General features: G+C 51.0%; 1 protein-coding gene across 2 annotated transcripts in view; it reads right to left on the minus strand.

Moving 5' to 3' along the window:
- COL5A1 (collagen type V alpha 1 chain) overlaps positions 1 to 19,410 on the minus strand; it is a 131,077-nt gene that overhangs the window by 73,648 nt on the left and 38,019 nt on the right. For both annotated transcript variants that reach the window (XM_057409164.1, XM_057409163.1), the window contains exon 5: positions 131 to 262. In XM_057409164.1, the coding sequence (XP_057265147.1) occupies positions 131 to 262 (132 nt within the window). The remainder of the gene's footprint in view (positions 1 to 130; positions 263 to 19,410) is intronic.

The following is a 19,410-nucleotide window of genomic DNA, read 5'->3' on the forward strand; positions in this document are numbered from 1 at the left end:
GCAAGCTCTGTCTCAGCCCTACCAGATCAGCTGCAGGGAAGCAGAGGGAGGAAGGAGCAGTGTTTGCAGCCGCACTACGGAGCTGGATGCTGCTCCCCAGAAGCACCCCCAAACCCCACGGGAGCCTTACGTATTCATCCTGGTTGGGGTCCTGGGACTGGGGGGAGTCGGGGATGGCGGTGTCGCAGTCGGGGCTGTAGTGTTCGCAGTAATCATGGGCTGCTCGCGGGTCCGCCACGATCAGGAGCTGCTGGATGTCCCCCTGCAGGGAAGGAAACGCAGAGCGTTACGGGGACGGAGGGATGGAGCGTGAGACCGCAGCTGAGGGGATAAACACCGCCGGAAAGGAAAAGCAAGATGCTCGGCAGTGCCTCCTCCCTGACACAGGCACACCACCTGAGACGAGCAGCCGCTTATCTCCGTGAGGTGCGAAGCCACCGCGCTTCCTGCCCCGTCCCAAGTGCATCTTCCCCAAAGATAACCACGTTAATTTCCAGGTTACTGCAGCAACCCAGTGCAACATCTGGGCACCCTTCAGATGCTACACAGGTTACCTTGAAATCGAGCATGGGTTTAGTCTCATTAGTCACTGTTTCCTGTGAGTAACCTTTACAAAATTAGCAGGAATGTCTGCAAGGTGGTTTTCAACTTCCTAATTTAAGAGAAAAATATTCTTTCCTTTGCTTTTTTCTTTTTAACAAACCCACAGAGCAGTTCTGTCACTGTTCTGGCTTTTGCCTTTTCAGTGTAACCACCAGAACTGGGGACGCAGCATTAGGAACACAGAAAACACCAAGTTTTTGTCTCAGAACATCGCCCATTCCCGGCCAGCTCTGGCCATTGCCTGACACCGTGACCTATGTGGGGAACATAGCCATGGTGTGACCCTGAGGACATCACCCAGCCCTGAGCAGAGACCTGAAGGAGCTGAGGGTGTTACTGGGTTTCTAACACCATCCATCACTATCCTTATCCCTGTCCTCACCGGCATTCAGAGCATCACCCCAGGCCGCCCCTTTGGAGCTGCCTCCACTGGAGGATGCCCAACCTCGCCAAGGCAACTGGCTTAAAGTTGATTGATGGGAAGATCCTTCCAGCTGCTATTTCTGCCCGCAGGACTTCAACCATCCTGCCCTTCACTGACAGCCACGTTAAGCCATTAATGCCCTTGTCACTTAGGTGGTTAAAGCTCCCCAGTTTCCATCGGGTTATGGGGAATGTCTGGCACTGCTGGGATAAGCTGAAATAAAACAGCCACAAAAGCAGACTTGGTGCTTGTCTCTGAGAGGCAAGGAAGGAAGGCTGAAAGCTTTTTCTTCCTGATAAGGCTGGATTTACACCTCAAGGAGAGCTGATAGTCCGCATCCTGTAAGCGACCAGGACTATAACTGTGTTTCCTCGAGGAACAGATAAAGCAAAGAAAGGCACGTTGGCTAAACACAGTGCAAAAGGTTAAGCAGAAGAGAATTTGCTAAAGCTGAGTTTGCTTTTAGTCTCAGCTGATGGCAGCTCCTGAGCGATGCATGGGGAGAGATCCTGGCTCAATGCCACCCTGCTTCCCTGCAGCACACCAGGAGCTGAGCATCCTCTGGGTTTGACTGCTCAAGGCATTGGCAGCACCTTGGAGCACAGGGGAAGACATTCCCTGCACATCCCAGAGCCACAGGCTCGTATCCTGGGGCCATGGCACAAACCCCAACTTCCCTCAACACACCAAAGGACAGTGTTGGTCCAGCAGCTGCTGCCGAGTAAGGGGAGAGAATGAACAAGGGAAGCTCCCTCCTAGTTCTGGGTCAAGAACCTGAGAAAATCAGTGCGTAACTGAATAGATTCGGTATGTGAGGGGTGCCAGGAAAGAGCGTGAGCTGCCTCAGACAGCTCCTTCAGAGCTCACCATGCTCCGTGAGCATCATTCAACATGCCTACTATTTTCCCATTTCCTTTTCAAACCCAATCAATCACTCTGCCCAGCAAAGTCCACCCTTTCCTTGTTCCAGCAGTAGCATTCAAGCATGCAAGGTCAGAAGGAAAACCAATGGACCCAGCTTTGCAGGGATGAGAGCCCCAGGGAGCATCTGAGCTCCGGTACAGACATGGGCTGAGCAGCTCAACGGTGGGGGAAGGAGGAGAGCTCACAGGGTGCTAAACTATTCATCTTTGTTTCATTACCAGCAAGTGCACAGCACTGGTGGATACCCAATGTAAAAAACAGGAGTAAAACCTTGTTAGCAAGATTCCCACTCAACTGACCTCATCCCTCAGAGCAAAACAATAAAATGGGCTAATTTAGCCAGCAATAAAGAGCCCCACTCTCTGAACTCCACAAAAGATGCACAAAGCTCTGCTGTCAAGAGCCCCACTGCTTTGATTTAAAAAGCTACTTTAAATAGAGCGGGCCATGCTGGGAGCCTTTTGTGTCCTCTCAAGTGTGCTGCCACTAATAAATGTCACCAGGAGATAGCTGCCCCCGGCCCCGCACCCTTCCTCACTCAAGGCTCTATTTGTTGCACTGTTGTGCTTACACAGGACACCCCAACCCCTCTCCTTCCCAAGTCAGCATCTGCTTTTCTCAGCAGGAGCAGCGATAACGGAGATACCATTCACTACCCCTCTCGCGTACACATGCAACAGCAACCGCTTTTCCATGAAGCCTTTGAAAGGGAGAGAACTTCCAGTTACAGTGAGGAAGTGGTTTGAAGACTTCACCAGCCAAGACATTTCAGGGTTTGAGACTCATTTTCAAGTAAAGAGGTACCTAAGGGAGCAAGTCAGTAACACACTGGTGCTGCTTCAAAGGAGATGTCACCCGCTCAGCATCCTCCAGGCACCCATGCAGGTGGGTGAAGTCCTTTGGCATAGGAACGAGTTGGGTATATCTGGGTATATACCTGGGGTACTTGGTAGCACACAGAGGGAAGGCACAGTTACACACATACAAAAGGTCAGTCTTTGCCTGAAAATAGCCAATTTCATCCACCAGAATAACTAGGTTTTTAGAAAAGGGATAAATCCTATATTGATCTTTATTCTTAGAGCTTCCCATGAACAGGAAGAGGCAGGACAGCACGTTTATGAAAGTGACTGTGAAGCCCAAGGCTTTTATATGCCCCACCAAACCCATGTAAGCGCTGCTAGGACCAGTGAGAATCTGACATTTATGGTAAAGCCATTTATGCCTGATGATTCATTTGCTTTATAGATTAAGTCCCACCAAGCCAGTTGAATTCAAGGCCCCAGCCAGCTCCCAGACAAGGCTGGAAAAGCTCTTCGGGAGCATTTTTTAACACTTATTCTATATGTGTGCAGAAATGTCACATCACTTCCAATGACATCAACTGCAGTAACGGGGACAGATTACTGTGGTTCACCAAAACAAACAGCTGGCGAGGCCAATCCCAGTGACTTCATCTGGCACCAGCGGCAGCTCCGCCAGTACCGGGACGCTTCAGGGCTCCCACTGCACCGCACTGACAGTTAACTGGGCTGTTGTTTCAGTGCCTCACCCCTGAAGTCTTGGAGCTTCTGAACATCCATAAGCATAAATCCTGCTTGGTGTGTTGTTTTAAGCTCCTGCATTTAAATTGGAGCCACTGGGCCAGGATGTCCAGCTGTAACACACCAAAAAACTATCCAAATTATTGGAAGCAATTGGGATGTTGCTGGGTTTTATTATGAGAAACTCATTGGTTCCATAAATGCAAACCCAGCTGATGGCTTCAGAGTGGCAGAGGTTCAATGCAGCTCCATGATAAAGTGAAAGCTTAGGGATCCCAGCCACCAGAAGCTTCTGAAATACCTAATCCCTGTCTGGGAGACAGCCTGGCAGCCCCCCGGATGGTCCACTTGATAAAGGCTGTCATCAGCTCTTGCCCCGGACACAGGCTCTGCCCAGGACACAGAGGCTGCCCCACACCAGGAGGCTCCTTGGCTGCACAGGTTGGACTAAGAGCTGCCTCAACCCAACGTCTTCATTTAAGTAAAGAAGCAAGGGGTGACCCAGAGCTCCCTGTGCCCCAGCTCTGCCACTGCAGTGAGCCCCAAGTCAGATGTACAGTAACCACTCAGAGCACTGGGGCATCCTTATCCTACTGGCATCATCCCAGAGCCCCTCGTTTAAACACAGCTGCTCCAGAAAAGAAACCAAATGGCAGCAACAGGGCCAGATGAAGCCTTGTCACCCCCACCAGCCCCTGCCTTCTGAACCCCTCGCACTGGCCAGACCTGACAGCAGTGTGCTCACCAGACAGAGCAACAGGTACCTAAAGGGCATCCTTTGGCCTTCCAAAGAGCCTACACTACAAAATGGATGTGAAGGCAGCAGCTGAAGGTCTGGCTCAAAAAAAGCTTGATTCACATGCAGTCATGAGTCAGCTACAAATACTTGGTGGTTTGGGTGAACCCAACCCGGATGTTTGCTTTCCCCATCCTGCGCAGAGGGGCTGCAGGAACGGACAGGGCAGCTTTGCCGTGAGGCTGCTGCTATTTCCCCTCCCTCTCGGGCTCCGGTTACCACAAAAACGGCTCCTTCTGGTTTTCAGCACTCAGATGGGAGCCTCTTCTGAGCCCTCTTTAGAAAAAACAGCTTTAATTAAGCAGAAAAGGGATAGAAGTTTCGCTGGAACCAAATATAACCTCAAGGAAATACCTCTCAAGGGCTGATAACAGTTCCTTTTCTCACTGCATCTATCTGGGAGAGGAGGTACCCCCAGGAACCCAGCTCTCCCCATCCATCAGTCTATTCCTGCACCCCCAGGCAAAGCTCAGCCATTCACATTTCTGGTATTAGACTTACAGAACACAAACTACAGCATTATCTGGAGAACCCACATGGCTCTTGCCCTGACCACAGCAACAAGGGGAAAATAAGCCCTTTGGCTTGAAGGTAAACAACCTCCCCACTAATTTTGAGCCTTTATTTTATGATCCCAGGGAGGATGCACACAAGGATCCATCAGCTCACTGTTAGCCCTGGCCACTGGATTTGAAGGAGCAGGGCAGGGAAGCGCAGTCCCCTCCTCTAATGTCTTTTCTCCCTCCCTGAACTCTCCCACCCTCCACTCCTAGCTGCTCTCAACACCCAGCCCTGCTCCAAGGGATGGAATCACAGCTGGGCAATGCCACGTCATCCTTCCTCCATCTGGAAGTGCTGGATCCCCGGGTCAGCCACTCCACGGCTCTTCCTTCGAAAAGAGGTTGTTTGGAGCAAGGGGCTGTATTTTCTATGCACTCACAGAGACCACAGCACGCTGTAGGTCTGTCAGTGTAATACAAATTACAAGCAGTTCAGCAAGGACTCGTTACTGGAAGGGAAAGGACAAGCAATTCTCTAAGAGGAGAACAAAAGCCAGATGGCTTTGCTAATTCTGGAAAGCTCTCCTGAAGAAGCTGTCACTCTGCCAATACCCAAATACCAGTCAAGGACTCAAGTCATTAGCAGAGCAGGAGACACTAACACAAGGCTCATTTCCAGGCAGCTACTCCCTCGCCTGGCCCCACTGATCACAGTGTCCATCACACCCCACCCTCATGCAAACGCTCCCCTGGCAGCACTGGCACAGCACTGAGCACCCTCCACCTTGATGGAGCTTACACCAAAGTCCTTGTTTAAGTGACAATGCAGAGCTAACTCCCAAGGACAGCACGCAGTGCTCACCAGCAGCATGGACCATATACCTGGCAGCACCCTGTGGGTGATGGACAGACCCATCCACCATTCCAGCTTCCAATCCCCAGCGGGGGAAAGATTTTCTTGCCTTTCCAAATGGCTGAGTTTGTCAAAGCCGTTAATCATTGCTGACAGCCCAGAGCCCCGCTCCCACACAACATCTCTCCAGCCACCCATTCCTCAGCTCTCTGCCACCCTGATTCAACCATCATGTCCTGCCCCAAGAGCTTCTCACACAGGGACTGGCAATGCCCGGAAGAGAACAGAAAAGGAACAAGATGAAAAACCCTGACCAAGCTCAGATGGATGTTTAATGATCAGGCAAGAGCCCAAGCTTCGCTCCAGACTTGCCACGCGGACCACATGGTCCTGTCCTGTCCTCCCTGCACCAGCTCCCTTCATTGCCACCACTGATTCATCCCCAGGCACTTTGCCAATTGAAACCTCCATCCTTTCAGGAGACATCCAACCACCAGCTTAAAGACCCCCAAAAGCTCCAGGGCTGCTTTGTGCTTTGAAGCAGTTGTACTTCTGATTCAACCTTGACCCTGACTCACTGAAGGGGGCTGCAGGGCTCAGCACAACATTAGCATCACACAGTATGTTACAGAGTGGCTCCCACCATAAGCCATAAATGAGCATTACTTCCATGAAGCAATGTGTCTTCCCTCACTGAAAGCTGATGCCTAGGCCTTGGAGGACAGTTTTTGTCTGGAAATTTACCAAATGGTGGAAAAACCCAGATAAGGCAAATTAGCAACCTGGTGTTTAATTAAGGTCCAGGAACTTACAGGACACAAGGCAGAGAGAAAAACAATCCTTAAGGAAAAGGCAGCTCGGAAAACAGGTGGTGTCGGCAGGAGCACAGACAGCATCAAATCTACAAAACAATCACAGCAAGGCTATTGTAGCAATGCACTTCTCCAGGGTTTTGTTTCAGAGCTGGCAAAGCCGCTGTGGGGACAGGGCAGCATCCCCTCTCCGGCCATGGCACTGATGGGGCAGGACGAGAGGCAGAGCTGCTGGTGAGCAAGGGGGATTTACACCAGCAAATGGGAAAATATAAGGTAGAAAGAAACCAGGGGAAACACATCTGCGTGTGTTGGGTGCGTTACCTCACAGGAAGGTAAATGCTGCCACTGGAGCAGGAATGGGGCTGTGGTTTAACCCCCTTGTCCCCACAGTACCGCCGAGAGGCTCCCGCAGGAGCATCCCAGGTCAGGCAGCGCAGAGCAGGAGGCAGTGTCCGGCCCACGCACGTACCAGGGGACGCGTCCAGCTTTCCCTTGACTCATGATCTTAAAGGTCCTTTCCAACCCAAACGAACCCCTGATTCCACGCCTGGTGCTGCAAACCACCAGGCACCGCCGGCGTGCTCCGCAGGGAGCGCTCCAGAGCCCACGAGCACTTCGAGTAACCGCTGCGGCTCAATGCCCAGGGGAGCGGGAGCAGGAGCCGGCCCGAGACTCCTCAGCTTCTGCTCATCCTCGCGCCCCACAGCTCTGCACCCGCAGCCTTCCATCAGCTGCCGCAAGCGTGGTGGCATCACCCTCACACGCTCCAGTTCTTCAAAACAGAGCATTTGTGAGCTTCGATTTTCCCTTCCCCTTCAAGCTCCCACTCCCCTAACTCAGGTCCCTTTTAAAACCGTTTGCCTTCCCTGTGGCCAGCACTCTGCTGATTTGTCTGCATTCCTCCTCTTTTGATGGATCACAAACACCAGAACCCTTTCTCTGAGCTAGGAAGGGATGCCCAGGGCAAAGCAGCAGCCAAGCAGCAGCAGCTGCAGGAAAGGAAAAGGCAGCCAAGACACCTTCAAAAATAAAGCAAATACAAAAACCTGCTAAGAACACCCAGAGACACAGATATCCTTAAACCAACATCACGGTACTCAGCTCCACCGGCTATTTTTATATATTTATGTCTGTTCAACAAACCACAATCTATCTGCAAGGAATTTCTGGGCATGAAACCATCAGTTCTGGACACAGAAAGCAGGATGCGATGAGCAGTGTCCCCTGCTCTGCAGCCACAGCCGGGATAGATGGATAGGGAGAGGGGCTGCAGGGACCAGGGGGACAAAAGGTTGCTTTTACAGTCCCTCATCCTCCTCTACAGCCTGGCCAAGCACTGCAGTAATGGAGGCAAAAAGAACATGAGAGGTTTTTGCAGCTGTTCTGCAAAGAGGGGAAAAATAACAGCACGGAGCTCGGGTTTGTAAAGGCCAAAAGGAAAGAAAGAAAAGAACCCCCTGGAAAAAAGAAGTCCCCTCCTCCCCACGCCACTGAACACACAACGTTACCCTCAAGTTTCATTTTCCTATTGTAAAGTCACTCTCGATGTTTGCAAAATGAGCCTTTTTAAGCTTTGTTGAGTGTGCTCCGGGCAGATGCTCTGAGCCCCCCCCCCAGCAGATCAGAAACACATGGGAGGAACAAGGCATGGAACCCGCATGGGTTTGGTGAGCTGCACGACCCCTCGCTCAGATTTCATCACATTCGAGCAGCTAGTGCCTCTCTGAAGCAGCAGCTGTATGTTTGGTCACCCACAAAAGCTGGCTCATACCCGTACACCCATGCACACAGACAGTCCTTAGTTATTACCCAGGAACATGATGCTTTTCCAGAGCACTTCACCTCATGTGGTGCAAAGCGACAAGGATGCAGCCCCTTGCACACCATCTGCACGCTTCTCCAAGCTCCCCTTTGAAGCCACAGTGTTTGCATCTGTGTTTTGCACAGCCATGCTGCCTATTTAAACGTGTCTTTTCAAGCATGGCATCTATAGGTGCAGCTGTTAAGCACTAACTCAAACCAGCTCCTCCAACGGAGAAAAACATCCACATTTGGGTACTTCTGAAAGACTCTGCCTTCTTTATGACTTAGTTTCCACTCCTGGCACAAGGCACGCACCCTGCCAAAGCCTGACACAAGCCTTGATTATTGGGATTTCCATTCCCTGCAGGAGATGCAAAGCCACAGGACCTGCTTGTGGTACCCACCAGGGCTCCAGTACCAGCCCCAGCCATGCAGGAAGCCCACACTTGCAGTGAGTGAACACGAGCGCCAAAGGGACCACAGGGCTGGAGAATGAAGAACTGTGTCCATCCACAAGGAGCAGCCTGCTGTGGCTGGGGACCATCCACTGACACCCTCCTCTTGAGAAACCATTTCCAGATCTCCTGCAGTAACACCTTCCCAAGAACAGCAAATGGGGCCGGAGCTGGAGCCCTTTGGCTCACTGGGACTGAGTCACCAGAGGTTCTCACAGCTGTGGGATGGAAACCTTGCAATGAGATCTAGCCAGACCATGCAACCAAGCAGGCTTGACTGGAAGGAATAACTCCTTTGCTGGCTTCTTTCGGAGTGCTGGCTGGGCAAAGGTGTGCCTTCTATTCCAGGGGAAGAAGGGAAAAAGATAAAACCTGACTCCAGAGAACCCTTCCAAAGTGACTCAGTTTTCTTTGGCTGCTCCCAGTCTCCCATGGACATGGTAAATAGTCTGACTCTGCTTCCCCTCTCCGGTTTTGACTGAAAAAATAGGAAACCAGTTCTGGGAAGAGCTGGAATGAGAGAAAAGCAGGTTTAGACTCAGCACACGGGGCCAGCTTGGCAGGAGGACGTGGCACCCTTGCACCATCTCCTGGGGAGCCTGTGAGATGTTAAGGTCAGACCATGTGCAGGTCCTTTGCAGACCCCATCTGTGCCTGCTCCCGGTGTGGGACCCACTCGGGCAGAACCACTCCTTGCACTTTGCCAGCAAAAGGAGCTTGAACTGGGTTTATCCCTAACAAGGATCCTACCTAGAGAGAAGCATTCGGAGGACAGCTGTTGTGTGCATGAGAGGGAAACACCTTCACCAGAGAACCAACCCAGCCTTCTGGCCACCTCTGTCATTACAACTGCTAGCAGCTAAATACTCACCTCTCTCGTGAGCACCAGAAACCACATGGAGGGTTATTAAATCTGAAGATTTAAGCTAACACATGAGGAAGCATTCTCCTCTAATCAATTCAGTAGGACAGCGGTGCATTTTTCTGGCTGGTTTCCCCCGAAAGCAAGCCATGTGTGATCCCTGTGCAGCCACAGGTGTGTCCATCCATCCCAATAACTCCTGAACCTCATATGGCTGATTTCAATCACTTCTGACAGAGGTAAAAGGCTCAAGATAATTAAACTCCCATAAATGTCATGGAAACAGGCAGCTTAGTAAGAGAAATGCATCGTGCAAGTTCATTGTCTGAGGGAGGCTATGGAATGAGTTCACATATGGTGAGCTATAGGCATGCACAATAAAAACACATCACTTTAATGTTCCTACTATAAGAAAAGTTAAAGCAACCACAAAACAAATTAGAAGGAATCTAGACTTGACTAATCTCAAAGCATCTCCGAGATTCCCAATTCCCGCAGGAACTGGAGAAAGATGAGCCGAAGCACCACAAAATAAGCGGTTCTTGTTGCTTTTCTGCCTATGCACAGGAAACACCCTCTTCTCCTCAACTTTCCAGACCCAAGAAGAATGGAGGAGGAACCCAAGTGTGCCCAGGTCTCAGCTAGGCAGCTCCCTGAGGAACATCATGGACACAGCAGAGCCCAGAGGTTTGGGTGCTACCTGCCATCAGGGGGTGGCCACGGTCAGGCTGTCCCTGCCACCCAGGCAACCTCAGATGAGCCTTTACTTAAGGACAGTGGCTTATCCATCTGCCCAACAGACTTGTAATTGCCACTGTCTCTCCAGCAAACACCCTGGGATCAAACCCTTGGAGTTATTTTTTCCCCTCTATGACCACAGAGCAGCTTGTCACTCTGTGATTTCTGCTTCAAACTCCTCATTTGGTAACTTGAAATCAGCATTTACATCACACTGCACACAAATTACAGTGCTGATCCCTAAAAATAGAGCCCCCACAATCACCACGTACTCTGCTGTCACCGTTTTTACATCTAACCCAAATACAACTTTTATAGCATGGTCACTGTTAGGCTTTTTTGCCCCTCCCAATCACAAATGCTTCTCCCAGGAACCGTGTAAATCCATAGGACAGCATTGAAAGGAATGCCTTAAAAACTGCCCCAGAATTGCACTGCTGAGCTCCCAGGTAACAGAAGCACCCACCATCTGTTCACAATATTGATACCACCAGCTGAGGGTGACCTCACAGCAACAGAATTCAAACCCAAAGCTATCAGATATAGACCCAGAACTTAAACACGGTTTTCTTTTCTCCTTTCAGTTGTCTGTTCCGAGGAGTTTGCCAAGGAATGAGTGGAGCCCCACGGCAGAAGTTTTTCAAGCAGCTCCTTCCAGTCGCTTTCCAATAGGAGCTGATTTGGCTCAGGCCTATTCACACGGTGTGGTTTCGTTCCCTAATTGAGGCATCAAGTCAGATTACGCTGCTGAGCCCCTGCAAGCAGCAAATCAGACTGTCCAAGAAAATCTCTTGATACTCGCTCAGGGAAGTTTGCTTCCATGGATGTGCTGAAGCAGGACAATTCAGGAGGCACCTGGGAACGGGCTTAGCAACTGTCACCTGCTCGTGATAGCCAGGGGAAGAAGTTCTCTCGCAAGGATAAAGTCAGGGAACAGTGTGACAAGGTGGTGCTGCCCCTGACAACCATCCCAAGTGCCCAGTATGCCAATGGGGCTCAGCCCCCACCAACCAGTGATGCCGGACAGGCTGGGGAGGTACCAGAACCAGGCAGTGTTCGGCTTCAAATCAGTGGTTGCAGTGAAAGGCAATGAAGCATTTTCCCCTCCTCTGCACGCACACCCTATGTGCTGCTCCTGCAGCCTGCACCCACACCACCACCCTCCAGCAGGGTGCTAAGTGGAGCCCTGAGGCCAGGGTGTGGGGACCAGCACAGCTCGGCACTGCCCCACGGGCAGCATCCCACAGAACTCACATGCAGTTCCATAGCCTGCACTTGTGGGAGGCATTTCCATAAAGGGAGGAGAGCGTCAGCCTGACCTTCCACTGTCCAACATGGAAATTCAAAGGAAGAAAAGCAAACAAAACAACAAACATGAAAGCCCAGCCCAGGCCTCTCAGAAATGAATAGGACAAGATGAATGGATGCCATTGTCTATCATGATCTGCCAGGCCTTGAACCAGCAGTTAATAACTGAGCGGGACTGAGGAGAGGATGGAACAATGAGCGGCTTCTGCACTGCTTTTCTGAAGCATCAGGGTCCTGCGCTCCATAGAACAGCCTCAAAAAAGTGATTTTCTCCATTTTCCTCATTGCATTAATTAGGAATCCCTGGAATAAGCCCAGCTCCCCTTGACCTCCACGGTTCTTTGAGCACCAGGCAGCCCAGTTATCCTGCACCAGTGCCACCACTCTCTAGGTCCTAGCTGTCACCCCATTGCATCGGGGCCCAGTGCCCCTGGCCCCATAGCCTGGCTCACGTCTGAGGCTCTCCTCTGGGCAGTGCCATGTTATCCCAGCTCCATTCCTCACATGAAATGAGGAAATCACAGCGTTTTCCTTGGAGAGGAGATACAGCCTGGAAGGAGCGTGCAATCTCCATGTAAACCCAAATTAGAGCCTGCAAGGCTGCCAAAAGCTGCCCAGCCTTTGCATTCCTTCTTGTGGTCATGCAGACCTGACCACATACTCAATGTCCCTATTTTCTTTACCATTTCATTTAGTGCTGCATTTCCCCCCTCCAGCTTCATCTCCTGATGTCACCGCCTTACCAAGGGCTGATCGCACCGTTCCAAGTTCCCTCTCTCCCTCCAAATCAAATAATCCACTAATAACCGAGCTAAAGGGCTGACTTTTCCCCTATAGAAGTTATTTCTCGATGACATATGTGTGAACCAGAAGGGATAGTTTAAAAACAGATTCCCCCTCATTACAAGCTGTGGCACGGCACGGCACAGCGCAGCGCTGCTCTTTTGTGTCTTCCCCCTCGGCGCGGAGCGATGCCGGTTCCTGGCTCCGGTTTCACGTTGATTTATTTCCCTTTCATCTATGGAAAATTAGGAACGAGATCAGCTTCTGCTGGCTGCGCCGCCCACACCAGGAGGGATACGCCAGCGTACCGTAAGGGGGACTCTCACAGTGGAAAATATGTAGTGAAGTGAAGCTCTTGGCTGAAGTTGCACAGTTGCAAACTCGCTGTTGGAGCCGCGCTGAGCCAAAGTGGAGGCAGTTGCTCGGTTTTTACTCGGCCCTGTGTAAACAGGGTCCTAGTGTCTGCCTGGGAGGTGCTGGTCCCAACGAGTCAGGAAGATCGGGGCTTTGTTCCCACCGTGGCTATGATGGAGGTGGGCGATGCGAAGGGAAAATGATGGCCTCGGGAAGGTGAAGTCTCAAGAGAGACTTGAGGAGGCTTGGTACAGAAAAGGAGGTGGGGGCGGGAAAGAAATCCAGTGCAAGGTCTGCATCAGACATCCAGCCATAACCATCTATGAGGGCCAAACAACAGCCAGCATTTCACAGCTCCATCAGACAATTCACACCACCGCTACAAGGGCAGGAGGAGCAGCCAGGGAGGCCCCACATTGCTGCTCTGTGGATTCCCCTTCCTCGCTCCCTAAACACTTCCCAAACTCCAGTGTGAAACCCCAGGTGAGCCCTCAGACAGCTCCAAAGCCCATGGCTCCTTTTGGAAAGCCTCAGCCTCCCCCAGTCTGGGCTCACTTCCATCACTAAAGAGTGGCTCTTTGCTTCCAGCAGCACTTCAGGGCTTCCTGCTCCCACCCCACAACAGCTGGAGCTCTTCTGAGCACCCAGGTACCTAAAAGCCCCCCAACCCCTTGCTTTTACTCCATAGTTTTTTCCCCTCAAAGCTGAATTCTGCTGCAAGCTGAGCTGCCCTTTCCTCAGCCCCATGGACAGGCTTCCCCCCCAACTGCTACAGCCCCAAGATCCACCCCGAGGTTTTGTCCTCAGCCCATCACACCGAGGTGGCTCAGGATCAAGGGGTTTGTGTGCACAGAGGCTTTTAATCATGACTTGGAATGTTTCCTGCCCCAGGAGGTAAATACAGAATCCAGGTTTTATGGATTAAAGGGAATGGGGGGAAAACGGACCTGGCTGCCAAAGCTATCTCAGGATAGAAGCGGGATTACGTGCTTCGCCGTGGGGATTTCTGCTGACACATTCACCATTCAACTTAACACCCATTTCTGGTTGGGAAAGAATTCTCCTGCCTTTGGCCGGCGACAATCACCAAACCGTGGAGCGAGACACGTGCTGGGACCACCCCAGCAGGGAGCTTTCCTGCAGGTTCCTATGGCTGTTTCCCACCAGCGCTGCACATTTGGCCAGCGCTGCTCAGGAAGGAGCTGACATTTGGCCATAACACCTCTTGTCCGCACACATTCTCCCTCCTCCTGCAGGAAGCTGGACCGTCTCCTTTGTCAACGCTCACACACCTCTCACTCCATGCTCCAAAGTATTTGTGCACTTATATTTCAAAGCTGCACAGCTGGCTCTTGTATCCCTGCAAGAGAACCTCTGTGCAGCATCGCCCACCTCAAACTCCGCATTCAGTCTCATGTTTAACACAGCCCCCCGTGCAGCTCCCGCAGCTAAGCTAACTGGGCTCTTTCCTCCCCAGGAAGGGAGCCGGGTCTGTACATCCTATGGCCTGAGGAGCAGATCTGAAGTTCAGCCCAGAAATGTGGTTACCTGAACAGGACTCATTGCGGAGCCGGAACGGGCGCAGTGGGAGCGCCATGGGCAGTAGCTCAGCGTCACAGCTCAGGCTCTGGAATGCCGAGCAGCAAAGCAGGAAGAGGATAAATACAATTTGCAGATAAATTTGCCTCCGCCGGGCATCAAAGCCTCAGGAAACCCTCGCTGTGTCTGCAGACATTCCAGAGCAGAGAACACTGCACAAAAGTAATATTCACCACGAATTCTCTCATCTCCCCACACATTTCGCTTCAGTGGCCAAAGCACTGTTTGTTCAAGCAGACTTGACCTCCTGAACCACAGCCAGTATGTGGCTACGTGTGGAGAACAATGAGCCCACGGTTAGAGACTTTTTTCCGTGTTCTTGGAGGGAATAGCAAACACACAGACACACACCCCAACACACAGACCCCATCCAACATTCTGCACAACTCATTAGGAATACCCTCTTCCAGCCCCCATCCCCAGGGCGATGTATTTATGTGCACATATCCATTCGCTCACGCTCGGCTCTGTCACAGTGAGGAGTACACCTGCACGCTGGGGATGTCTGGAGCGGGCCAGGATTTTCCTCTGGGCTTTGGCACGCAGCCCAGACTGCCTCAAAAATAAAGTGAAATAAAACGGCAAGGCCTCCCCATGCGAACGGAACATGTGTTTCATTTGTTCGGGCCTCAGTGACGAGGGAATGGGTTGAACACGAAGTCAGCTGGGAGGCTCCTACGTTAGGATGGTCTCTTCTATGCTGGCTTCACTCTGTCCTCGCTGCAACAAGAGGCTGCCTGCATAAAACCCTAGCTTAGAGAGAGGACAGACTTCACGCCATGTCCTGTAAAAGCAGGACAAAAGCAACAAAGACCTAAACTCCGAGGAAGCAAGGACACGAGCCGCCCTCACTGCAGAGCTCAGCGCTCACCATCCTCTTCCTCTCCCACGACTTCGGCTCAGCCAAGCCTGTACTTCCTACAGCAGTTTGCTGTAACAATGCAAATCAATCAATGTTTTGGGCACAGAGAGGGTTTTTCCTCTAGCCACAGATTTCTGTTCCAGAAATTCACTCTAATGCACACAAGGCTGATCCGTGTGTCACCTCCCACATGGAACAACATTCCCGAATTAGCAGGGAAGAGGAAACACGCACTGATTTGGGCCGGTGGCACACTATTGCTCACTGCTCTCAATAACCCCTTTCTCATACTGCGTAGTGATGCTGCCAGTAAAGTTCAGCTGGAAACTGCTCCCCAGCAGCATGAGTGTTTGGCTTTTCCCCCATGCTCGAGCTGAGGACAATCATCTTTCCCTAACATTTGAGAGCAGCATTTGGTCTGCTCTTCAGGGCTTCCCAACGTGCTCAGGGCCCCCTTGCACTGCCCTTACCCTCCCGAAGCCCTGTCCTGCTGCCTGCAGACATCCATGTCCACAAGGCCACCTTAAACCCTGGCATTGTGTCACGGGAGAGGAGCAGGTTTCCAGCATTACATCAGCCTGTCTGGACTCAGCACTCAGCCTGCTGCACCTCAGAGTTTCCACGGAAGAAACCAAGCCCCCTCCTCCCACTGTTCAAGGGGGGAAGCAAACTACCAACGAAGCCATCAGCTGCAAGAGTAATGCCACCAGAGCTAAGAGCATCCATCATGTGTAACGAGCCTGCCTGGGTTGCTGCCTGCCAGCATTTAACTGCAAAGCTCTGCCAGGTGAGTGTCAGGAACAACCAGACAGAACTCTATCCCTCAAACCCCATAATTCCTGTGGTGATGGAAATGGTTTTGAGGGATAAGCTCTGCCTTCCAGAGACCGCTCAGTTTTCCTTGTTAGCAGTTTTAACTGATTACCCCACTCTGCAGGAGGGATCCCACAGCAGGGAAAGTTGTGCAACAGCCCGCCTGTCCTCTCCATGCTGTGGCCCAGGACAGCAGTGATGGAAAGCCCTGAAGGTATCACTTAGCATCCCTCCCCGCTGGCAGCTCCCACCCAGCCTCTTTGCCTGTGTCCTCTAAATGGCAAAAGCTCATTCAAACCAATTATCCTGCAGGAGTCTCCCAAAGCAAGGCAACCATCAGGCTCCAAACTGCCTCTTTGAGTTATGGCACATCCCTGCTCTTGTGACCACAGGCAGAGAAAAGCCAGTACTTCCTCAACCATGTCCTTCACCAGCCATTCAGAGGGTTAATCCTGGATTTTGAGGGCTGCTCAGTGCCCCATATCCTCAGCATTCACCCTGCTTTGCTGACAGAATCAGGAGGAGGGATCCCTCAACAAGAAATCGCCCTGGGTTGGATGCCTTTTCCCATCTGAAGCACTGATTAAAAAGCCCTTGTAATGACACTGAAAGGGCTGATGTTTAACTTGGCCATATTAGAAGATAAATGATGCACCGCCTAACTTAAACATCAATAAAAGCTCTTTCTGGTCTGCTGGAACAGGAAAGCACATCTCCCTGCACACTGTACACCATCAGAGGTCTGAAGGCATTTGCTAGCAGCAAACTGCAATGATTATCCACACATGCCAATGCAGAGTTTCTTTTCCAGTTTATGAAATGGAATTTACCACTGAACCAAAAAAAAAAACCCTAAAATCAAAATAGAGACTATTGAATATGTGTATTTTGTAATCGTGACTAATAAGGCTACATCATTACAGGCAACCCTGACCCAGCCACAATGCTTGACTGCAGTCCAGATGGCTCAACTGCCAATTACCCAGCAAACCTAAATGAAAACCAAGAGTTTGAGCAGTGCATGCAAACAATCCATCTGATGGCCGAACCCAGCCTCCCACTTGCCTTGCTGGCACCTGACAGCTCGAGGTCAGATGAAACAGCATTGGTTCAGGCTGGAAACGACAGCACCTGAAGCACACATGAACTTTTACAAGCTGGTTTGCAGTTCTCATTCTGGATGTGGTCCTGCCCCTCCCTCGGTACAGACACTGCTAAAACCAGACGATGTCCCTGGGCACCTGTGTAAGATGATGCCGTGTGCAAGGCTTTGCCAGCTGAAGCTGAATATCACCTTTGGGTTTTGATTAGACTGACTGCACTGCTTGGACTCTGGCACAAAACCCTCACAATTAATTGCAAACCCATCCAGAGTTATAATCTTCAGTGATTGGAGACATTTTCTAGGCAGCATTGCTCTTCTGGAAGAGCCTCATTCTGTGATTTAATCCATATGTCTCCAATGCACCATTTTGCTTAAGAGAATCCCTTTGAAAAAACAAAAGCAGAAGAAATGACGAGAAAACCAGCAACTAAATGGAGAATTATTGGGAGACTGGGGAAAGCTGCAGACATCTTCAGTAACGAGCCCTCATGCTGGCTCAGGACATTTGATTTTCCATCACCTCACACTATGGTATATGCTGCTGGTGTAAAACATCCACTCTTTGCACTCCCTTAAAGCCTCTACAGCGAAAGAGGTGAAATCAGATTTGGCAGGGCCAAGAGGGCCAGCAGCCAGCCCTGAACTGGCTCCTTCCAGCAGGCTGCGAGGCAGGAAGAACACAGAGCATGTATCTGCAGCGCATCTTGGTGGAGACATTCACATTAGCAAAGAGCCTTAATCATAAAGAAGTGCTTTTTGAAGGATAACAAAAGCTTGATAAACAGGAATGGCAGAGAGCTGTGCCAAGGCAAGCCAGGGTCTGGATGGCAATGAGACGTGGATTCAGACCCGAGGCTCTTGCAGTGCATTTGCCCTCATGAGCTGAGTTATCACCAATCTGTCTTCCCCCAAAGCCCACTGCACTGGCAGCATCACTATCACTGCCCTCCTGCAGTAGACAGAGGCTGTTTGACATATTAACAGCAAACCTGCAAAAGGAAGCTCCTAAATGTCTCCATCCTTAAACACTAAAACAATACTGTTAAGATGCACATATACGTATAGGAACCTGTTTTAATTGGTACACCTTTTGCTAAGGCAAAAAAGATCTGATTTTTTAACCTCAGAGCAAAACAACACAGAGAAACTTTAATAAGAGCACTTTCCAGAGCTGGAAATGCTACAGCCAAGAGCATGGGAAGGGAGGGAGAAACCCCTGATGATGGTGAAATGAAATCTGGGACTATCAACCCCAGTGATAATTGGTTTTTAAGTGTAAACAAGGCAGAAGATGAAAAGAGAGTTGGCATTTCAACCCGAGAGCAACACAGCACCTGAACGGCCCCAATGTCTCTGCTGAGAGCACTGTAGCATCTATTCTGCTTTGTCTTGTTGCGCCTTGAAACACTGAGCAGCCCTAAGAGCACCTCTGGCGCCTTGCCTGGGCTTTCTGGCTCACCTCAGCACAAATCTCTTTCCCTTCAGTCCCAATGTCTTGATTTCACCAGTGGTCTTCAGGCACACAAAGGAGGAGAGAAAATGAAAAGCACCATCCTTTCAGCACCGCCCGGATCCAGCAGCGCAGCGGATCTCAGCCCGGGATGGGCTCTGGCACGAGCTGACAGCAAACCCTCCATCAGCCCCTCGCCTTCCACTGCACTGGCAGAGCCGGGTCTGCAGGTGTCCTCACCCCCCTCTCACTCTGCACCTTCTTAGGTAGGATCAGAGGAACGCTCCTGGTTTTACAGTACCACCCGGACCAACGAGACACCCCTGTGGTACCCAGGTGGGCAAGGGAGACCAGAGGAGCCAACAGCAAAAGACATAAACCTGAGAAAGCAACATACACGCGCACTGAGCTTCTCCACTTATGGGAAAACCAAGTTCATCTACCCCAGACACTACTGCAAACCAGTGTTACTTCCAGAGGGCCGAAACACCAGGCTCCTTGTGGGACAATCATGCAAAACGTTACCAAATGCACCAAAAACCATTGACATCAGATGTACCCACTTGTTGCCAGGGTATTGTCATCAGTGTTACAACGCCAGCGCCCACACCCCACGTTAATGATGCCAACACTAGCTCTGCCAGCCGGGTGCTGTGCAGTGCTTTTAGCAGCCTCACACAACAGTCTCTTCCTGACAGATCAGAGAACAAACTGGGATATCACAGAAGCGCAGGTCCGCAGAACAATGCTGAGCCACGCACTGCTGCAGAATCCCAACTTCTTCCTATGGGATTACACGAGATGCTTCAGAACACCACG

This window comes from Pezoporus wallicus, unplaced genomic scaffold, assembly GCF_028554395.1.
Source record: "Pezoporus wallicus isolate ANWC-B61680 ecotype Strahan unplaced genomic scaffold, APGP_CSIRO_Pwel_v1 contig_8341, whole genome shotgun sequence".
Taxonomy (NCBI): Eukaryota; Metazoa; Chordata; class Aves; order Psittaciformes; family Psittacidae; genus Pezoporus; species Pezoporus wallicus.